Below are 21288 nucleotides of genomic sequence, written 5' to 3'. Positions count from 1 at the left end.
AAAGGAAGAAGCGGGCGCGAAAAATATGCAAAAAGCGCACAAAATGGGTGAAACCATGGATTCGCCAGAAACAGGCTCAAGGGGCTTTCCCGAACCTGTGTAGAGAGCTGGAACTAGATAAAAACCTCAGATTTTTAAAATTTCACACGCTTTTTCCTACTCAGTTTGACATGTTAAAGGAACTTATCAGTCCAATCATACAGAGGAGAAACACAAACTACCGGGATTGTATCTCTGTAGGGGAACGTCTGATGATCACACTACGGTTCCTGGCAACAGGTAAGCAAGCTAAAAGGTTATTCTTTGTTTTAACATCGCAATACAACACCTTTTCAGTTGTGTACATTTTGGTGTATTATTAAGCTTTATAAAAGTGAAAAGAAATGATTTGTAGCCTACTTAAAAAGAAACAGCATATACAATATATCAATAATTGTAATATAATGAAATTGTATTAAAGTGGTAGATTCTTGATGATTGATTCTGGAAAAGGTGTGGAAAATTGATTATGAAGTTATGTGATTGTAATCTTTGCAGGAGAAAGCTTCAAGAGCCTTTCTTACCAGTTCCGAGTTGGAATGTCTACAATTCAGTAATTAGTTCCTGAAACCTGTGCAGCAATCCACCAGGTTTTAAAAGAGAAATACCTGAAGGTATGCATGTATGTTTTTTTTCTCTCTCAACATTTAAAGTGCCGTTTGTACACATTCGGACAGTGAAACATCCAAAAATGACTATGAGTTATAAAGGGTCTGACAAATAAAACAATTATTTTAAAATAATTTTTGTTTTAATTTTACTGTATTTCAGTGCCCAGACACAGTGGAAGAGTGGCAGCAAGTTGCCATTGGATTCCGGGATCAGTGGAACTTCCCAAACTGCCTGGGTGCTCTGGATGGGAAGCACATCAACATTCGTCCCCCACCAGAAACTGAATCGACATTTTATAACTACAAGCGTACATTTTCCATTGTTCTAATGGCACTGGTTGACAGCAATTACAGATTCCTTTATGTTGATGTGGGCTCCAATGGGCGTATTTCAGATGGTGGAGTGTTTGGTGGATGCTCATTACAGGATGCTTTGGAGAAAAGAACATCCAACATACCTGTACCTGCATAACTTCCTGAATCTGACCAGCTAGCCCCCTACTGCATTGTGGCAGATGAGGCATTTCCCTTGAAGGAATACCTCATGAAGCCATATCCGAACCCGCAGGCTATCTGTTGAGCAACGCATATTCAACTACAGGCTTTCGCAATCTCGGAGGGTGGTTGAAAATGCATTTGGCATCCTGGCAACTCGGTTTCGAGTTTTTCTAACCACCATTAATATTCAAAACACTGCCAAAGTGTTGGCTTGCTGTGCTCTGCACAACTTTCTACGTACAGAGTGCTGTGAAGTATACATGGCTGGAATCGACCAGGAAGAACTAGATCAAAACCCTGGCCTACAGCAGGCCTCTCTGCCACACACAACCAACAGTACAACACACGCAAAACAGCTCAGGGATAAACTGTGCCAGTACTTTAATTCAGACATTGGTGCAGTCCCCTTTCAATGGGGCAAAATATAATGTGACAAACTTGTTTGTTTCCAGTCATTGACCTTGGTCATTATGTGTTTTGTGATCTCATTTAAATAAACAATTTTACATAAAGAATTGTGAATGCAAACTCCTTTTTACCCAAACTCAAAGTGTTTTATTTTCCAATGTTCAGAACACTGGGCCAAAAATTAGCTAGAAGGTAATGGAATAAAATGTCCAAAAATAGAAGAGACTTTAAATTCTAAATATAATTGTGCAAGAACTATAATATAAATTACAACTGTACATGACATATTTACAATACCGCTTACAATATGCTAAAAACATGTTTACACTTTTGCAACATAACACATTACAGGTTTGTATACTGATTGACAGATGCATCCAGTGAATGGTTGTGGCCCACTGAATATTTGAAAATGCAATCATCAACCTCGTGCTGGAAATGTGGCAGTACATCTGGTCGCAAATTCCGCATTCTGTGTTCTAGATTTTTGCAGAAAGCTGAGATGGCATCATTGGTGTTTTCATGTGATGCCAACTTTTCCAGAGTTTTGCCGATGGTGCGCATCAAGTGTGTGGACTCCTCACTGGAGGATTCATCCTGTCTCTTCCTGCGCTTCCTTGGAGTACTTGGTTTCTTTCTCATGGCTGTGGACTCAGCTCCACTGATCGTGGATTCAGTCAAGGGTGTACTGGGCTGTAGCTCCGCCTCAATGAAGCTGGGCTCTTCATGGGTGTCAATCCAGGTGTCACTATTGGTATCATGTGAGGGTGAACAGTGAGAGGAATCAGTATTAGCCGAAGGTTCCTTAAAAAAAAGATAAAAATCAAAATGCGAACGATGTGATACCATAGATTCTTACAACTGTTTACCAATCACCCATAACAATAACGGCATAGCTAAAACAATACCCTGCAAATTGGTGAAATGGCTCTATTCAGATGCTCTTTATGGCACATTGTGGAAGATAATGGGCCAAATGAATTTAACGGATCTGAACAATCAGTGGCCACTTTAAAAAAGGCAAAGTGTTTCATTTTATTCTGAAATTTAAAAAAAACAAACATATAGATTTGTTTATTTACCCTTATAGTTAGATTTGAAGTGCTCTCCTTCCTTTTTGTGTGAGGCTCTAGAAACTGCAGGCGGTTCAGGATCCATTACTGCCTGCCAGTCTTCTGAGCTCCATAACTTCCTGATGGTCCATGTTTCTTATAACGCATGTACTGGGTTCACAATGAATCCCACCGCTTCTTGAGCTCTTTCTCTGAGGGATAAGTCAAATTTTGTAAGCATTATGCCTAGTTATTGGTCAATTTCATGACTATTTGTAATGCCAACAAATGTTAATTTTTGCTCTATTGGACTTACACTAGATGCTAGCACATAATATTTATAACTGCCTGTTTCCATAAACCACATTATTTTTGTTACACACACACAGCACATAACACGTTTTTTTTTTACTATGGACTATTAAACCATAATAAACAAGTTTTCTAAAGACCTCGGTTGCCAAAAAAGAAATCTTACCTGATATGACAAGTGTATTTTCGATCTCACGCCACTTTTCAGCTTTCACCACACGGTTGGCATAAGACTTTTCCCTAATGTCATACAAGGCCGGCCTTTCCTGGATCATGCTGATCAAGGCGTCTTCACTTGCCTCGTTCCAGACAGCCATATCTTTTTTAAATAATCACGAATAATAATCACGTGAAATGCAAACAAATGAGAAAACCAAGTATGTTCCCTCTTAACTTTGTTGTTTACTTGCTTCGTCACCTCCGTTTTTTTTTTCTCGTGCACTGGTTCGCTGGCTGAAAAGCCAATTAGAATGATCAGATGGCCCGACTGACGAGTAGCCCCAGAGTGCACTCTGGACGATGGGGCGGGGCGACACTTTTGGGCGGAGCGACACGTTTCGCCCCGCCCATATTTTCTGTTCCCGCCTTTGCCATTTTCCTCCGACCCCCCAGGGGGCAGTTTGCGATGAAAGGCAACGGTGGCGGCAGCAGCAGCAGCAACGAACGAACGATACTTTGATTGCGATTCCAAATGGTGAGTAAAAATGATTGTGTATATTTATATAAATATATTAAAAAATGTAACATGATGTTCAAGAATCAAATCTGGAATAATTGCTTAAAGACCCACTCCGATGAAAATAATGTTTTTCTAGGTGTTAACATGTTCTTGTGGCATTTTTCTTATGTTAGAGGACATATCTTTAGAAAAATAGGCTCAAAGTTGTATTTCTGAGTATTTCTACATTCAAATGGCTGTGAATCAGTAGCAGACGCAAAAATGCCGTTTGAAATAGACTGGAGTTGTGACGTAGTAACTCCACTGGGCGGGGCCACAAGCTCATACTCCCCGCCACGCCCGCTCAGGTTCTGAGGAGTAGAGAAGACGATGGCGGATCAACACCTATGTGCGGTAGCGGGTTGCAATGCTAAGAAGAGAGATAGTGGTATTAGCTTTCATGCTTTACCAAAACATGTTGCTGTGAGAGATAGATGGTTGACGTTCCTTGGTCACGGCAATGATAAAAACCACAAATCGGTTTGCAGTCAGCACTTTACAGAAGACTGTTTCACCAACTGGCAGGAGAAGAAAATGGGCTTCGTCACTAAATTGTTTTTGAAGCCGGATGCAGTGCCTTCCATCAAGACACCATCAACTGGACAGCCTGTGTCTTTACCGGTAAGTTTATTTTTTTTTCTGTCGGGAGCTAGTTCAACGATCCCGCCTGTTTGCTAGCACAGTGCGGCCAAAGTGGCGCTTTTCTGTCAGGAGCTAATTCAACGATCCCGCCTTTTTACTCATTAAATCAGCTAACGTTATCTACCGGGCAAAAACCCCAGTGCTGCATAATGTGGCAACTCTCTGTTAACTTAACTTCATCTGTGTTAAAGCGTTGTAGATTATAATGTAATGTAATGCTTTTCACAGGGGCTTTTTTGAAGTTGTGTTTTGTGTTTAATTTTACTCAGCAGCAGGGTCAGATACACACACACAAGCCGTTGCATGTCACTGTGAACAGAGCTCCGATAGTGGCGCTGAAATTGGAACACATACTGTAACAAATAAGTCACTTTTCACCGTCTATCAATCGTCAAAACTAAAGTTTGGAGAACACCGACTGATCCCGTCAGTAATTACATCATTGCATAATGAGAGAGGGCAGCCAGCCTCCTCCAGGAGGGATGAAATATCGAGGCGAAGTCGAGCTTTTTTTTACCGCGACGTCTTTGAGTGAAATAATGATCGGTGATAACTTTGATTAACTTCGGATAATAATAATTAACGTGTATATAATACTGTAATGCTTCTATATTGACTACTACTTTACTGAGAAAAGTGTATGATTAATGGTAAAGTTATTTATTGTGTTCTGTTTTCTCTGTTTCTTAAGAGTAACGTCACTTCTGCGGCTGCCACACAGACAAGAGATGTCGGCTGTCAGTGGGAGCCACAGAAAAGGGGAAGGGCAACTGTGGCCACCCAGCTGTCAGAGTATACTCTCAAATCCATTCGAAGTAAAGGTTAGTGTTGATCTGTGTAATGACATGATCTAATGATTTCTATTGTCTTTAATATTTTTAGAATGAAATATCTGTGAAAATATCTGTGCTAGTGTTCATTGGTGTTGTCTTAGTATATTGGTGATGTCTTTGTATGCACCGTTTCTTAAAATTGAATATGTGAATGTCACTTATTATTATGAAATAGTGTCACCGGATGTGTATTGACCCCTGGACTATATGTAGTAGACATAGTAATACATGTCTGTTCATATTTAAAATTGGCATATTACAGCTATCCAAGTCAATCCATCCACCAGTTCCTTTGGAACCAATACTGAGGTTAAAGCAGAGTTTGGAGGCTTTACTTCAACACCGGACAAGACAAGGCCCCCACCTTTGAAAAGGAGACGCCTTGAGACATTGCTGGATGACACAGAGGATCTGGATGATTCTGAGGAAGAACCAGTTGACCGTTCTCAGTCAACATATCACCCCAGCATGTCTTCTTTGAGTGACTCAACCATTGTCAGGTGACCACTCACTGCCAATTATACAAAAATCTGCATCTTTTACATATTTTCAAAAAAACTTTTTCCCTGGTTTACACACTAACTACAAATACGAATAATATTCACAATCTACTCATTTTGTGATCTCAGAAAATGGATTGATATTGCTGATTTGAATTCCTTTATTTTATAATACAGTTCTTTAAATATTCTTTTTTAAATTACTTTGTAGTTGAATTGCTGTATTACGTTTTATGAAAAGATACATGAAGTAATATAATATATTTCATCCTCCACCCACCCCACAGCCCTCCAACACCAATACAAGATATTGTAAAATATGTTGTATATGAAGATTGCCTCCTTGCTCTGTTCCATGACTGTCCAATCTGTCAGCGGACATGTGAGCTGGAGAAGTATTTCAGGGGAACATTTTTGTCAATCAGACAGAAATGTCCTTTCTGTGACTACTCCAGGCAGTGGAAAAGTCAGCCGATCATCGGCAGCACCCCAGCAGGCGACCTGCAGTTATCTGCTGCAGTACACTTTACTGGCACGTCATTTAGACAGATCAGCAAAGTAAGTAACAGTACATAAATGTGCATAAATGTAGCAAGAAGTGGATAAAAAAATACAGCATTAATGGAAGTATGTGTGTGTAACTTCTAATGTCTAATTTCAAAACATAATCAACTTATCAAGATTTGGTTGTGTTACAGGTTCTGTCTGCACTCAAAGTCTGCAACATAGTAGAGAGCACATATTTCCTCCATGCCTCATCATTTATGGAGCCATGTGTTTTCGCTGTGTGGAAGCGGACCCAAGCAGACCTGATCCAGGAAACAAAGAGTAGGCCTGGGGGAGCCGAGCTTGGGGGTGACATGAGAGCCGACAGCCCGGGACACTGTGCAAAATATGGCTCTTACTCAATGATGGACCTCAACACGGGAAAAATTATTGATGTCCAGTTGGTGCAGGTGAGATTATGGCACATGTCCACTTAGTACAAAAGGTACAGGATATTGTCCTGTACTTTTGTGCATTTTTTTTTTGTCATTTAATTGCTTGAGGATTGAGCACCCATTCACACTTTTTGAGGGTTGAGGCCGTTTGGACTACATGCTCACATATAAATGGTAAAGTTTGATTTCCCCCAGAAGTCTAGGAGCCCAATAAAAACATTTAATTTATTTCTGAATTAGATTTTATTCATTTATGCTCATGTGCAAAACCTGAATAATTCATATAGTTTGAAATAAATCTATGAAAATAAATGTAACATGGTGAAATATGACATTTTGACCTTCTGCATTAATCATTTATTTTAATATCTCACCTATGACAGAATGTTGATGTGAAATATAAAAAAAATCATGTGTTTGTGCACTATTGTTTTCTCTAACCCCACAGAGTAACGAATGTGGAGGCAGTGCCAAAATGGAGAAAGAGGGCCTGATTAGGAGTCTCGATTTCCTGGAAAAATCTGCTGTGAAAGTTGCATCAATTGTCACTGACAGACACTCTCAAATCCAGAAGTTTTTGAGAATTGAGAGGAACGATATTGAGCACTTTTATGATGTTTGGCATGTTGCCAAAGGTGAAGTAAATATAATTTTTTTTTTATTCACATGGTTCTTGAACTGTGATATACACGGTCCCAAGTAACAGACTTCCATTTGCTCATTCTCGCCATTCAGGTGTTTCGAAGAAAGTGGAGGCTCTGGCAAAGATGAAGGACTGCGATGAGTTAAAGAGATGGCAGCAGAGCCTGGTAAACCATCTGTACTGGTGTGCCATCTCTTCCTCATCGGGTGAAGAAGCTGTAGCTAAGTGGACATCGTTCAGTAATCATGTCCAGAACATCCACAGCCATGACAACGTCCTCTTCCCTGAGTGTCTGCACCCTGCCTTGGATGGAAGCCGCCCCAAAAAGTGGTTGAAATCAGGCATGTAATCTCAAGATCATGTAGTGTACTGGTATCCATGCTTTTGTTTGCTATAAATAATACATATCAACAATAATTTGCCAACTTGTTTGTGCTATTGCACAACTTTCCTAAAAGTGATATTGGATATGTGTAGGGAAAAATTATATTCTAATATTAATTCTATCACTATTTTAATTGCAGCATCAACGGCTTTGTTTAAACTGCAGAGGATTGTGTCAAACAAATACCTCTTAAAAGGTGTGGCAAAACTCAGCCCAAGGCACCAAACATCGGCCATTGAGGGTTTCCACAGCGTCATTCTGCGATTTGCCCCCAAAAATGTCGTCTTCTCCTACAGGGGAATGCTATGCAGGTAAACAGAATAGTCAATTTATTTGTTATTTGGAAAAGCACACACCTGTCTCTCACCTATATTCTTGGTTGAATCCAGGTTGGAATTTATTCTTTTTTTTTTTTGGAATGGCCATTTTATATATTTGTGATTTCAGGTTGTATCTCGCTTCGCTGCATTTTAATGAAAATGGAAACAGGGAACAGCTGACGTCTAGAGACGGAACACCAGCATACAAGATCAAATACCCCAAGCACAAGAAAGGAAAACACACGATCCAGCCACTGAAGAAAAAACCATCATATGGTAGATTAAAGACATATCAATAATTGTTTTATTTTTCATTTATTTTTTTGGTACATACAGATTAATGATTATCTTTTCTTCCCAGCCTATGTGGACAACCTAATGCGCGTCTTCTTCGACGAGGTGCTGCATGAACCAGCAAAATTCACTGTTGAGCTTCAGGAACTGAATATCCCAGACACCCTGTGTTCACAGTTCCACAGACCAGACAAGCAAGAGGCTGTTGCTGCCTATGTATCTCGCTTCAGCCACTGATGTACTTTATTTATTTAGCGTCTTGGCAGACGTCAAACACAAATGTCATGGCAGTCTATTCTGGTTGATTATTTTAATTCATATGATGTTTAATTTCAATCATTAACAGACAGTGCCTGGAGTCAGGGTCAGGACAACACAGAGAGGATATTAATATTAACTGTGTGTATATATATATATATATACTCACCTAAAGGATTATTAGGAACACCTGTTCAATTTCTCATTAATGCATTAGTGTGGTCCTGGTCAAGACAATCTCCTGGGGCCTCATTTATAAAACTTTGCATAGGATTTGCGTCAGAAGTGGCGTACGGATGAAACATAGGACGTGCGTACGCACAGAAATATTTGGATTTATAAAACCGTGCGCACGCACATCCTACGCATTTTTCCCTTAATAAATCACAATCAATTCTAAATGTAGCGCAGCTTTTGCGGCTTCTATTCCGTGAAACGCCCACAAGTTAATATTCATCGATTGCGAAATCATGGCAAACACAGAGAGGAAAGCCAAGAAACGTAACTTCTTGTGCGTCATTAGGCATTGTGATGGCATCATGGCATTTTATTACCATCCATATTTTTATAAATACCAATTATTGCGTAGAGAGCGGAGTACGCCTTCTTTTGTGCGTACGCAACGTTTATAGGGGGTCAAACACAGTATTAGTATGGTGTTCCTAATAATCCTTTAGGTGAGTGTGTATATATATATATATATATAGAGAGAGAGAGTTATAGTTTTATAATTCAAGAGAATAGTAAAGTCCAATTTTTTTCAAAATCTTTTTATTTATTTTTTTATTTTTTTATTCTTCATCTGAAAAAAGGCAATCATCTAGTGGTGTAAGAAGCCAACATAATTTCCCTCAGGGTCTGGATACTGCTGGTGGATTCTGACCACGACACAGGATGGGATCACTATCCTATTGCCATGGCCCAAGTACCCCCACACCCAGCTGACAAACTGGCGGTAGGCCAGATACCTCCTCTGCCTGGGAAAAAAATGCAAGATTGTAACTACTGTATATACTTAAATTTATACTTTGATAATAATATAAATAAAATGTGATTAATGTTTTAGTAAATCATTATTTGTTTCAATATTTTGTACTACTAAAATCCAAAATACAGACATTTTTGAGACAACACAATGTGGGATCTTGTGATTTCTCCTATGCATCTTTTGATGTGCACGAACTGTTTAACAGTATTTTACTTACGCATTATAAACATTTACTAGCATAGGGCCATGGAGGGCTCTGAAAATATTGAGGGCATTTTCAAGTGCATATTCATCTAGGCACACTGGCTCTAATCCTGGGTGAAGACTCATGCAGGTAGGATGAGGCTGCAGTAGAGCCCTTAGTTTGACAACAACCTACAGGGGAAAAATACAGACAGCATCAATTATGTGGACAGTGGCCTATATTGGAGACAAAATAATTATCAATACAATTGTAAATAAGTAATTTATAGCATCATATAATCTACCTTGGGTATTTCCCAGCAGCAAATATTCTCAGTAGCAATGGGCATAGTAATGCATTTACCACAAGAACACCTGATAGGGGAGGGGGAATAATAAATACATGCACAATTGATCTTTAAACTTTAGACTTAGGTTTTCAATGTGCTCTATAAGTAAACTTAAATTTAAACTTGATTCTGCAGCACTATGATTTATTCTTTGTGTGATAGCTATGAAAACTTCAAAAAGGTTAATCTGACTAAATGTTTGGAGCATGTCCCCAAACATATTTATTTACTAACATGTTATTAGGAGTTATTGGCCTGAAATAGTCAATTCAAGAGATTACAAAAACAATAACGTTACCATTCTGATACATCCACTTGTAGACGACTAGATCTATGTACGTCCTCTTGTTCCTCGTCCGAGCTGGCATCTGGCTCAAAACTGTACGGCTGGATAGCTCCAATATTGTTCTCCATTTTTGTTGCACCGGTATTGACAGGTTGGGGATGTAAGCTAGCGGGAGAGACAGAGCTCTCAGCAACGGGGAGGGGGAGGGTCGTCCCCATGCCTCCGTGCCAACGGCTCCGCCCACAACGCAGAGGCGAATTTCTAATGGGCTACTGCCGCTCTGCTGAAGCGAAGTCCCAGAAAACGGCACAGGTTTTGTGATTTTGGCTAAAAATGGCATAATCATAATTTAAAGACCACTGGGAATGTTTAAAAATAGCTAAAAAATATGATCGGAGTGGGACTTTAAGCATATCCCAGTGTATTTCAGATTATATAATTAAATTGTTCTTTGTTTTGTTTTTTCTTCTTAGAATTTGTGAGATTCTTATCTTTTTGAACAAACATGGGGCACCACACTGTCGTAACCAGATCTAAACATGAATTTTATTTGAAGTCCACTCTTAAACGCTGCCCATTTTGTGACTTTACAAACTATATTCCGGACATGGTACATGTCCATGTTCGTAGACATTTTGAGACCGCAGTCAGATACAAAGGTTTGGTTTTCCAAATTGATGATTTGCATCAAATAATTACTATAACCATCTTAAATTAAGTTCGCTTGGTAATGTGCTTAGTTCATACATTTTCAGATTTCTTCATTGTCAAATGCAGCAACCAGTGCCGAAATAAGGCGCATTTTCACTGCTGCTTTTGTGAGAAGACTGTTATAAATAGATCACAATTAATGACGCACATATTAATCCACCATGAGCCTCGTGTTGAACCAGGAGTTACTTCAGACATGCATATTGAGAATGTCATGAATAAAGACACAGGTAATTGAATCTTGAAGAACTTGTTCTGTTACACATAGCAACATGTTTCGTTTTCTTAAAGCTATATGTTTACATTTTTTATTTGAGATCAAGAGCAATAAATTACTGAATTGTTAAAGTTTGAATGAATTAATAATTTCTCAATATTCTTTTATTAATAATTGTTGATTGTGTAGTGGATCTGAGCGTACAGCACGAGTACAGCGCCTGCAGCTCGGCAGCACAGAGGTTTGGAGCTGAATCCTGCATTAAAGAGAGCCCTGCATTGAAAGTGGAGAGGTTTTTTGTTACAGCAAAAAGACAAGATCCCACATCGACAACTTCCGCTTTTTCAAACAGAGGTCAGACTTCTTGACAAAAACAAAATATCACATATTTGTTTGGCATAATCCTCTCAATGAAGAGTGATCTGTTCTATCTGGTAATATCTTTATTGCTTTATAAGGATCTCTTCCAAACATGAAGACCAAAAACCTAATGGATAATAGCAACAAGCCAGTAGTTACACCTGAATCTGTACTTCAGTTTGGAAATGTCAAGAGTTCTACAGGTAACCGACTTGTAAACTTGTACTAATCAGGGTTGCACTGGTATGAGATTTTCACAGTACAAAAACAGTTTCAGAAATGATCGTGGTTTAATCGTATATGGTCCTGCTCAATAAAATGTGAGTCATTTTTAAATATGTTTAAAAAAAATGGTTTGTTATTGGATAATTTTTTTACTCCTACTCCAATAACAATAAATAGTATTACTTATACTTAAGTAAATATTTCTATAAGTACTTTTTACTTGAGTACAGATTTTGGATATTCTGCCCACCTCTGCTGTCACAACACCTAGCCTAGATTGTCAAAATTGCGTTTACTGTTTTAATTGTGTGATAAAAGTAACAGAATTTGAGACTTTTTGCTTTATTTTTGACTAGAAACAAAGTTCACAGTTTATGGATGGAAGGGATGCAATAAATAGTGTTTTGTTGGGCATCTACTGAAAATCGCATAGGCTAAAACATTGATCTCGGGATTTAAGATTTGATATAAAGCAATAGTACATAATGTAAATAAGCAAATGTGTGAGATATAACTCTTTTAACCATGAAACTGTCATACTGCTGCAACCTTAATATAATATACTGTATAAATGTTAATATTTGCACAGTGATCTTAAAACATTAGTCACATTTGTCACAGTGTTGGGTTTGTGTTCCCCAGGTGTCCACTAGATGTCCTCCTTCCCCACGGTGTCATCCACTTTATGAACTGCATTCCCCACAATCCTTGTCTGTACCCATCACTGCATCATTGCACTCAGCTGTTCCCCATCATCATTGCACTCAGCTGTTCCCCATTATCATTGTTAGTTCTGTGTTATATATACCCTGCCTGTTTAGTGTTTGTTACGTAGTCCTTGTTATTCGTCACGTCACCTTTGAGGTCTGTTCCGCTTTGTACTTTTGTTTATTGTTTTATGTTTTTGGATTGCTTCTTTGGTTTTTATCCCTGCCTGGACTGGATTTATGATTTCGGATGACCCCAATAAAATACTGCAAGTGGATCTCTCTGCTATCCGTATGTGCATCGTGACAGAAGGACTCCGTCATTAGAGATCCAGCGGTATGTTTTGCAACATCTCTTCCCCAGCCACCGTTCGGGAGAGAAGGGAGTTGTTTAAGGGGACCCGGTTGGTAAAGTTCCGCGGGACCCGTGGAGGTCGCCGCAGAGGAGGTGAAAGGGAGATGTATCACGTCCCGTCTGCCCAGTCAGAGACTGTTCACGTCCCGTCTGCCCAGTCAGAGACTGTTCACGTCCCGTCTGCCCAGTCAGAGACTGTTCACGTCCCGTCTGCCCAGTCAGAGACTGTTCACGTCCCGTCTGCCCAGTCAGAGACTGTTCACGTCCCGTCTGCCCAGCCAGAGACTGTTCACGCCACGTCTGCCCAGCGAGAGACTGTTCACGCCACGTCTGCCCAGCGAGAGACTGTTCACGCCACGTCTGCCCAGCGAGAGACTGTTCACGCCACGTCTGCCCAGCGAGAGACTGTTCACGTCACGTCTGCCCAGCGAGAGACTGTTCACGTCACGTCTGCCCAGCGAGAGACTGTTCACGTCACGTCTGCCCAGCGAGAGACTGTTCACGTCACGTCTGCCCAGCGAGAGACTGTTCACGTCACGTCTGCCCAGCGAGAGACTGTTCACGTCACGTCTGCCCAGCGAGAGACTGTTCACGTCACGTCTGCCCAGCGAGAGACTGTTCACGTCACGTCTGCCCAGCGAGAGACGGTTCACGTCACGTCTGCCCAGCGAGAGACTGTTCACGTTCCGTCCGCCTTCCTGGACCTGGACTATCTGGAGCGTCTGGCTCGGATCCTGGACATGCCCGTGTCTGCTGTTCCAGAGCCGGAACCAGTGTCTGCTGTTCCAGAGCCGGAGCCGGAGGCAGAGCCAATGGCCGTTCCAGAGCCGGAGGCAGAGCCAATGGCCGTTCCAGAGCCGGAGGCAGAGCCAATGGCCGTTCCAGAGCCGGAGGCAGAGCCAATGGCCGTTCCAGAGCCGGAGGCAGAGCCAATGGCCGTTCCAGAGCCGGAGGCAGAGCCAATGGCCGTTCCAGAGCCGGAGGCAGAGCCAATGCCTGTTCCAGAGCCGGAGGCAGAGCCAGTACCCGTTCCAGAGCCGGAGGCAGAGCCAGTTCCGTCTGCCTTCTTGGATCTGGACTATCTGGAGCGTCTGGTTCGGATCCTGGACATGCCCATGTCTGCTGTTCCAGAGCCGGAGCTAGTGTCTGCTGTTCCAGAGCCGGAGGCAGAGCCATTGCCCGTTCCAGAGCCGGAGGCAGAGCCAATGCCTGTTACAGAGCCTGTTCCAGAGCCAGTGCCTGTTCCAGAGCCAGAGCCAGTGTTTGTTTCTGTGTTTGTGTCTGTTTTTGTGACTGTTACAGTTCTTGTGGCTGTTCCTGAGCCGGTGTCTGCTGTTCCTGAGCCGGTGTCTGCTGTTCCTGAGCCGGTGTCTGCTGTTCCTGAGCCGGTGTCTGCTGTTCCTGAGCCGGTGTCTGCTGTTCCTGAGCCGGTGTCTGCTGTTCCTGAGCCGGTGCCAGCTGTTCCTGAGCCGGTGCCAGCTGTACCTGAGCCGGTGCCAGCTGTACCTGAGCCGGTGCCAGCTGTTCCTGAGCCGGAACAGCTCGCCTTCACCGCCCTGGCCGCCCGAGGGGCCTTCTCCGCCCTGGCCGCCCGAGGGGCCTTCTCCGCCGCCCTGGCCGCCCGAGGGGCCTTCTCCGCCGCCCTGGCCGCCCGAGGGGCCTTCTCCGCCGCCCTGGCCGCCCGAGGGGCCGTCTCCTTCGCCCTGGCCGCCCGAGGGGCCGTCTCCTTCGCCCTGGCCGCCCGAGGGGCCGTCTCCTTCGCCCTGGCCGCCCGAGGGGCCGTCTCCTCCGCCCTGGCCGCCCGATGGACTTTCTTCTCTGCCATGGCCGCCCGATGGACTGTCCGCTTCGCCCTGGCCACCAGCTAAACCATCACCCCCTGTTCTTGTTCCCCTCCACGGACCTGGCCCCCCATCCCTCCCCCTGAGCCTTTACTGTTCTGCCGGTGCCTGCTGTTCTTGAGCCTTCACCGCCCTGGCCGCCCGAGGGGCCTTCACCGCCCTGGCCGCCCGAGGGGCCTTCACCGCCCTGGCCGCCCGAGGGGCCTTCACCGCCCTGGCCGCCCGAGGGGCCTTCACCGCCCTGGCCGCCCGAGGGGCCGTCTTCTTCGCCCTGGCCGCCCGAGGGGCCGTCTTCTTCGCCCTGGCCGCCCGAGGGGCCGTCTTCTTCGCCCTGGCCACCCGAGGGGCCGTCTTCTTCGCCCTGGCCGCCCGAGGGGCCGTCTTCTTCGCCCTGGCCGCCCGAGGGGCCGTCTTCTTCGCCCTGGCCGCCCGAGGGGCCGTCTTCTCCGCCTGATGGACCGTCTTCTCCGCCCTGGCTGCCCGATGGACCGTCTTCTCCGCCCTGGCCCCCCGATGGACCTTGTTCTCCGCCATGGCCGCCCGATGGACTGTCCGCTTCGCCCTGGCCACCAGCTAAACCATCACCCCCTGTTCTTGTTCCCCTCCACGGACCTGGCCCCCCATCCCTCCCCCTGAGCCTTTACTGTTCTGCCTCCCATCCTGGACTCTTGTTTTGTTTTGTGGTCTTTTCAGTCTTGGAGCGTCTGGTAGCCGCTCCGTAGAGGGGGGTTATGTCACAGTGTTGGGTTTGTGTTCCCCAGGTGTCCACTAGATGTCCTCCTTCCCCACGGTGTCATCCACTTTATGAACTGCATTCCCCACAATCCTTGTCTGTACCCATCACTACATCATTGCACTCAGCTGTTCCCCATCATCATTGCACTCAGCTGTTCCCCATTATCATTGTTAGTTCTGTGTTATATATACCCTGCCTGTTTAGTGTTTGTTACGGAGTCCTTGTTATTCGTCATGTCACCTTTGAGGTCTGTTCCGCTTTGTGCTTGTGCTTTTGTTTATTGTTTTATGTTTTTTGGATTGCTTCTTTGGTTTTGATCCCTGCCTGGACTGGATTTATGATTTCGGATTACCCCAATAAAATACTGCAAGTGGATCTCTCTGCTTCCCGTGTGTGCATCGTGACAACATTAAAGTGCAGTAGTAAAGACTGAACTTAAAACATGTTGTTTCAAGCAACTAGTCCAGTAGAAGAAGAAAAATGTCTGAGGACTGCTAATGTGAAGCCTAATACAGTTGTGTGTGTGTGCACTGTAATATGACATTATTAAAAAACAACTTAAGAAAGCACACCCGAAGACGACACACTGAATGCAGGGAGACTGTAATATCCACAAGGTATTTAAGATGCCAGTGTGTTGATGCCAAAAATGGAATTTTTGCTGTTAAAGTCTTTCCATGGTGCATCCACTCCAATCCATGTCCTGAAAAATACCTGGGGAGAGTCACAAAGGTCTGAGTGTGAATTGGATGAGTGCTGTGTTACCAGAGACTTTGCCCACAGAAGTGGTATTCTGCCATTTGAGTGTGACCACTTGCATTCTTTATCCTATTGTCCACGTGTTGGTCAAATACAGACTGATCTTGCAGAAGAAACATTGTGTATGATGGTTGACCAGAAGTGGTTTGGAGACGCAAGGAAACACCAATTAATTGATCTGAAGAAGGAATCTCTGGCCGAAGGAGTTCCATTGTCAGTGTCTGTTCAAATTGGAGACCAACTCAACAAATTGCATGTGTCTGTGTTTGAAAAAAAGCGCTCATATTGCAGCAGACTTGGCAGAGTAATGGTCTCGTATGATAAGAAAAACTCTTGGTACTGCCCTTGCTCAATGCCAAAGAAATCTTGTATTCACAAGGCTGTTTCAAAGTGGCATCTCTTTCACCATCAGAAAGAGTTGTTCAAGAAGGTGAAAAGTGTGGAGGAAGTTCCTACTGAATCACCTGAAGGAAAAAAATATGACAACAACAGCTATCCACCATCTGACTCAAACATCAAAGAAATGATCCACTACATGATGGCACACAAATAACTTCCCAGTGTGCTTCTCAAGACATTACAAGATCATTCCAGAGATGTAAAGTCCAACCAGTGCCTTCCAAGGCATCTGGTGCCCACAGAATTAAAATGTACCAAGTGCACATCTGAAAGCTTAAGTGATCCAAGACTCATCACAAAAGATGCCAAGATAGTGACATTTTCTGGTGTAATCCAAGGTATGGTTGATTATTGTAATATTACATTGACATGTGCTTTCAAATATTTGTATGGATATTTTAGATTCATGCATTTATTTACTTATTTAGGCATATCTACATACTATAGACAGTGCCCACACTGTGAAATGGTATATAGGTACCAAGAGTGGTCAGATGGAATACATAATTTCAATGACCACATTCTTGTGTCATTGCATTTGTGCATGTTCCTAAGAAACTCAGTACAGGTATGTCATAATACCAATGCATTGTTTTCCTATTAACTTTTAAAGTCGCTGTTTTTTTCATTCAACATTTCATTCATTCAATGTATTTTTTAACTTGTTTAATTCAAGAATAGTACAGCAGTAAGTAGGGTAATGGAAACATTACATTCAATTGAAGGTGGGCCATTTCCTAAAAATGAACTTGTTTTACAAGCCTATTTGCACTTTGAGGCCATGACAGAACGGGATTATCATTACAATAGTGTCACTTGCGGGCACTACCCAAGTGTAGTTGTCATGGATCTCCACAAGAAGGGAGCCTTCGGCATGCCTGGTATGCTTAAACAGTATAGTTTGATATATTTAAATGTTTATTTATAACTATAGTTTCTTAATTTATTCACAAAATATATTTATCCAATCACATTCACTATTTTTCTTTTAAAAAAATATTTTCATAATCCTATCATTTCATGGGCATAAATTGCATTCATGCATAAATTGAAATGTAAATTAATGTAATCTAAATATATCCTACTTTTAAATACTATAGTCTTTGTTTCATTTTATTAATTGATTGTAGTGAGTGAAATTGACCCCCCTCCACCAAATTATGATGGCCATGTGGATAGTGAGAAGTTTTGGGAGGCAGTAACAGTAGAGATGATAAGCCGAGGTTTTTATACAAGTATGTCTCGCATCACTTTTCAGATATACAGCCTTTTACTTAAGTTTCTTTCTTTAACCGCAGTTGAACTTTTTTCCCTTTTATTATTAGGTGGGATGAGGAACCCCTTCGTTGTGCCCCCAAGCTACAGCTTTTGGGCGCCATGGATTGGTATTCACACCAGATCATCCAACATCGTTCTCAACACAGAGTACGCTAAGCTTCATGTGTCACAAGACTCATCTGAGGATGACGTACCACTTACAGAAGAAAGGCTTGCAGATGAGCTGCTAAATCTCCGGGTATGGTTTGTTTCATCACAACAATATATTAATTGAGATGTTTTGTTCTGTCATGATGTGTAATAATTTTGTTACAATTTTTCTTTTTGGCTAGGTTGAGGAAATAAGGGACCTTTGTATGGGATGTGGAATAGATCACAAAGGTTCTAAAATGGATTTAATTATCCGACTAAAGGAGAGAATGTCGAATAGAGTCACCTACAACAAGGTTTTAGAAAAAGTGTGGGGTGCATCTGGTAAGTCAGACTGGACAGTTATGTATTAGGGTGGCATAAAAGTATTGATATAACAGTTCTTGTTTACATGATCATTTTGCTGTTCAAATTGAGGCGATGTGATTTTTTGTCAATTTTAAGATCTCTGATTATAAAAATGTATAAAGATTGACATATTGAGTATTCATGGATTATGAATTGACATGTATTTCACTTTAGGTGGCTGGGCTGTTATAACCTGCCCTTGTGGGGTTGTGTACTATGTGAAATTTAACATCAGAGCAGAGAGCCCTCATGATTATGCTGATCTCCTGCTTTCATAGAAACATGTTCCCAATGTAGCTGTGTACGACTACCCAAGGGGACTAGCTAGCATGAAAACCATCGTTCAAAGAAATTATTTAATCCTTTTGAGGGTCGAAAACATTGCCATGGCTTAACCACAAGAAAGAACCAGCTCATCAAGATGGTCATCCTGTTACTGGTTCCTGTGACCATTATGTCTTGTCTGATGTATTCCATCAGAACAACAGTAAGGATCCTAGGGATTCATTGAGAAAGATTGACCTTGTCCCGGAGCTTGCAGGAAAAATAAACAGTCAGACAACTGAGCAACTCTTTTCAGATATGAAGAAAAAGAACTACTTTCTCAACATGATGAAACCATCATCCCACATATTCCTTGCAAGAAATATTTGGCACCATAAAAATGTTGCACTGAACAATAAGGTTGTGAAGCAGTTAAGAAAACTTACAGATGAGAACACCGAATTACAATTTGATTGCAATGGAAAGATAATTTTGGGTAATGTATTATCACTGTATATGTTTTTTTATATGTAGGTTTGTGTGTGTATGTGTGTAATATATATATATATATATATATAAATAAATGTGTATGTATACGCTTGTGTGTTTTAGGTGCAGCCGTGAATCCTCAATCCTCCAACACTGTTGATACTGCAGCATGCAGTCAAATATCAGGTAGGAAGGTGCAGTTGTTGTGGTAGGAAGATCAATCATCTTTGATTAAGAATATTATATATTTATATATGTGTTTATGTTTTATTAGAGTGGGGATGTTTGTTTATACGTGTTTTAGGTGCAACCATGGCCGTGAATCCTCAATCCTCCAACACTGTTGATACTGCAGCATGCAGTCAAATCAGGTATGAAGGTGCAGTTGTGGTAAAAAGTTAAGACATCTTTGATTGAGATGGAGTGCTAAATCATGTTGTTTTTCCTTTTTTTTGAAGCCACCATATGAAGAGCACACGTCACAGTGTGACAAGCCACACGCCCTTCTGGGCAGTGGAGGACATGCTTCCAAATAAAGCAGTTTGGGGCCAACCATTACCAGAACATCTTCAGAAAATGGTAGTCATTAGTTTGTGGCCATACTAAAATTCTTAAAACATGATCTTTGTTTACGCTTTTTCATTTTATTTTTCTGGTTGTAAGTGTATTGGATCCTAACAGTGACCCAAAGGAATGTATTGTTTCTGTGGGGTCCACTGTGCTGCAGCGTTCCGATTTGTTGTCTTTTGGATTTTCAGAAGGAGTTGAAGCAACGGTAAAATAATTTTTTATTTGTAAAATGAGATGGAGAAATATCAAAGGAACTGACTTTATTTGTTTTTATTAAAAAAATGATAGATTTTGAACTGTTGCCTACGAATCATAGAGCACATCGCTTTCTGTAAGGTAAGGTAGCAGTCTCGAAGATTTTATTGAAAACCAGATACATTTGTATGCATCTGATAATTGTTTCTTCATTACAGGATATCAGTGTGTATGTTGCTAATTCCTACGTGGTAGCGACCTGGCTTCCGCCACTCTCTTGTTTCCCAGAGTTGTCCCTTCCGGTGAGTTCTGGAATGTTTTATTTTGTGAAAGATTTTACTATAACTGAATATAAAGAACTTTATAGTTCCTAGGCTATGATATTTTTCTACATAAATTTTAGGATAATGTCAGCCAGACAGACCTTGTGGTTCTGCCAGCTTGGGTACCTGGCCACTGGCTGCTGTGTGTAAGTATTACATTTCAACTTATTGATAACTTAGTTCTCATATAAATTCTAAGCAATATCCAATAATCTAAAGGATAATCTAATGTGTACTAAACAATGTGCTGTTGAATTTACTTAATTTTGAATTTACTTGAATTACTATTCATTACATAAAAACCATTACAGAGATGTTTGTGTACAGCATTGCCTGTGCATTTTACAGATTATGAAACCAAAGACAGGAGAAATGTATTTTCTCTATTCTATGCAACAAGCAGCATTTAGACCATACATTGACACTTTCAGGTTATAGAAATGTTCATTACGTGTTCAGAGATTACAGTGGTTCTGTTTTAAACTGTAATCTTTTTTATTTCCACCATTTTGTTCATTAACTTTTATTTTGTGTTCACTGGAATTTTCAGTGCATAAACAGTTATGCATCAACAAACCACAGATGAGACACTTGTTTGCAAAGATAGTATATAGATATAAGATAGTATAATATAGATAGATTAATTGACATTAAGGACTACATCTCTAAACAATGGGGACTATTTATTTATTTATTTGTTTGTTTTTTACAGGAGCATTGCAAAACTCATTGACACCCGAGAGTGGACAGAGAAAACTGCGATTACATTTGAAGTGAAACAATTAATTTGAAATGTAAACAAAAGTACACAAAGTATAATGTGTACTGATGTGATGGAAATCTGTGAAGGTAAATGTATGTACTTGTTTTAATCCAAACCACAGGGAATACCGAAGCAGGCAGGTGGGAACAACTGTGGGATCTACATACTGATAGTAGGTTAAAATTTAATTGTTATTGTAGTTAATTATTGTAAGTTATACCCTGCTCATTTTACAGTACACTCTATACATGGCTTTGGGGCTCCGATCTGATTTCACAGAGGTATGTCATAACCTCATTACATCTTTCAAGTTAAATAAACAGACATCCATAATTAT

General features: G+C 41.5%; 2 protein-coding genes and 1 pseudogene across 4 annotated transcripts; 2 read left to right on the top strand and 1 right to left on the bottom strand.

Moving 5' to 3' along the window:
* The first annotated feature begins 4091 nt into the window (after positions 1–4091).
* LOC143718542 (uncharacterized) lies at positions 4092–8554 on the top strand. The gene is made up of 10 exons (XM_077209561.1): positions 4092–4259; positions 4972–5101; positions 5376–5613; positions 5901–6171; positions 6312–6569; positions 7003–7189; positions 7290–7538; positions 7722–7893; positions 8030–8178; positions 8264–8554. Exons 1-10 carry the CDS (start codon positions 4173–4175, stop codon positions 8431–8433), a joined length of 1911 nt encoding a protein of 636 aa, XP_077065676.1. The 5' UTR covers positions 4092–4172; the 3' UTR covers positions 8434–8554.
* Positions 8555–9238: 684 nt separating this feature from the next.
* Positions 9239–10412, bottom strand: LOC143718366 (P2X purinoceptor 7-like). 3 transcript variants are annotated; one of them, XM_077209470.1, is made up of 4 exons: positions 10274–10412; positions 9931–10000; positions 9660–9817; positions 9239–9431 (listed from the first exon to the last, which is right to left on the bottom strand). In XM_077209470.1, exons 1-4 carry the CDS (start codon positions 10387–10389, stop codon positions 9275–9277), a joined length of 501 nt encoding a protein of 166 aa, XP_077065585.1. In that variant the 5' UTR covers positions 10390–10412; the 3' UTR covers positions 9239–9274. The 3 variants fall into 3 exon arrangements, with proteins under 3 accessions (XP_077065585.1, XP_077065588.1, XP_077065587.1); XM_077209473.1 differs by having other exon boundaries at positions 9677–9817; XM_077209472.1 differs by having other exon boundaries at positions 9660–9814.
* A 756-nt stretch (positions 10413–11168) lies between these two features.
* LOC143718540 (uncharacterized) lies at positions 11169–19636 on the top strand (annotated as a pseudogene).
* Positions 19637–21288: the final 1652 nt, after the last annotated feature.

This window comes from Siphateles boraxobius, unplaced genomic scaffold (genome assembly GCF_051911475.1).
Source record: "Siphateles boraxobius isolate OS27281-9 unplaced genomic scaffold, OSU_SipBor_1 61, whole genome shotgun sequence".
NCBI classification, from domain to species: Eukaryota; Metazoa; Chordata; class Actinopteri; order Cypriniformes; family Leuciscidae; genus Siphateles; species Siphateles boraxobius.
Note: the sequence above shows the minus strand (reverse complement) of the source record. Positions and strands in the feature narration are given on the sequence as shown.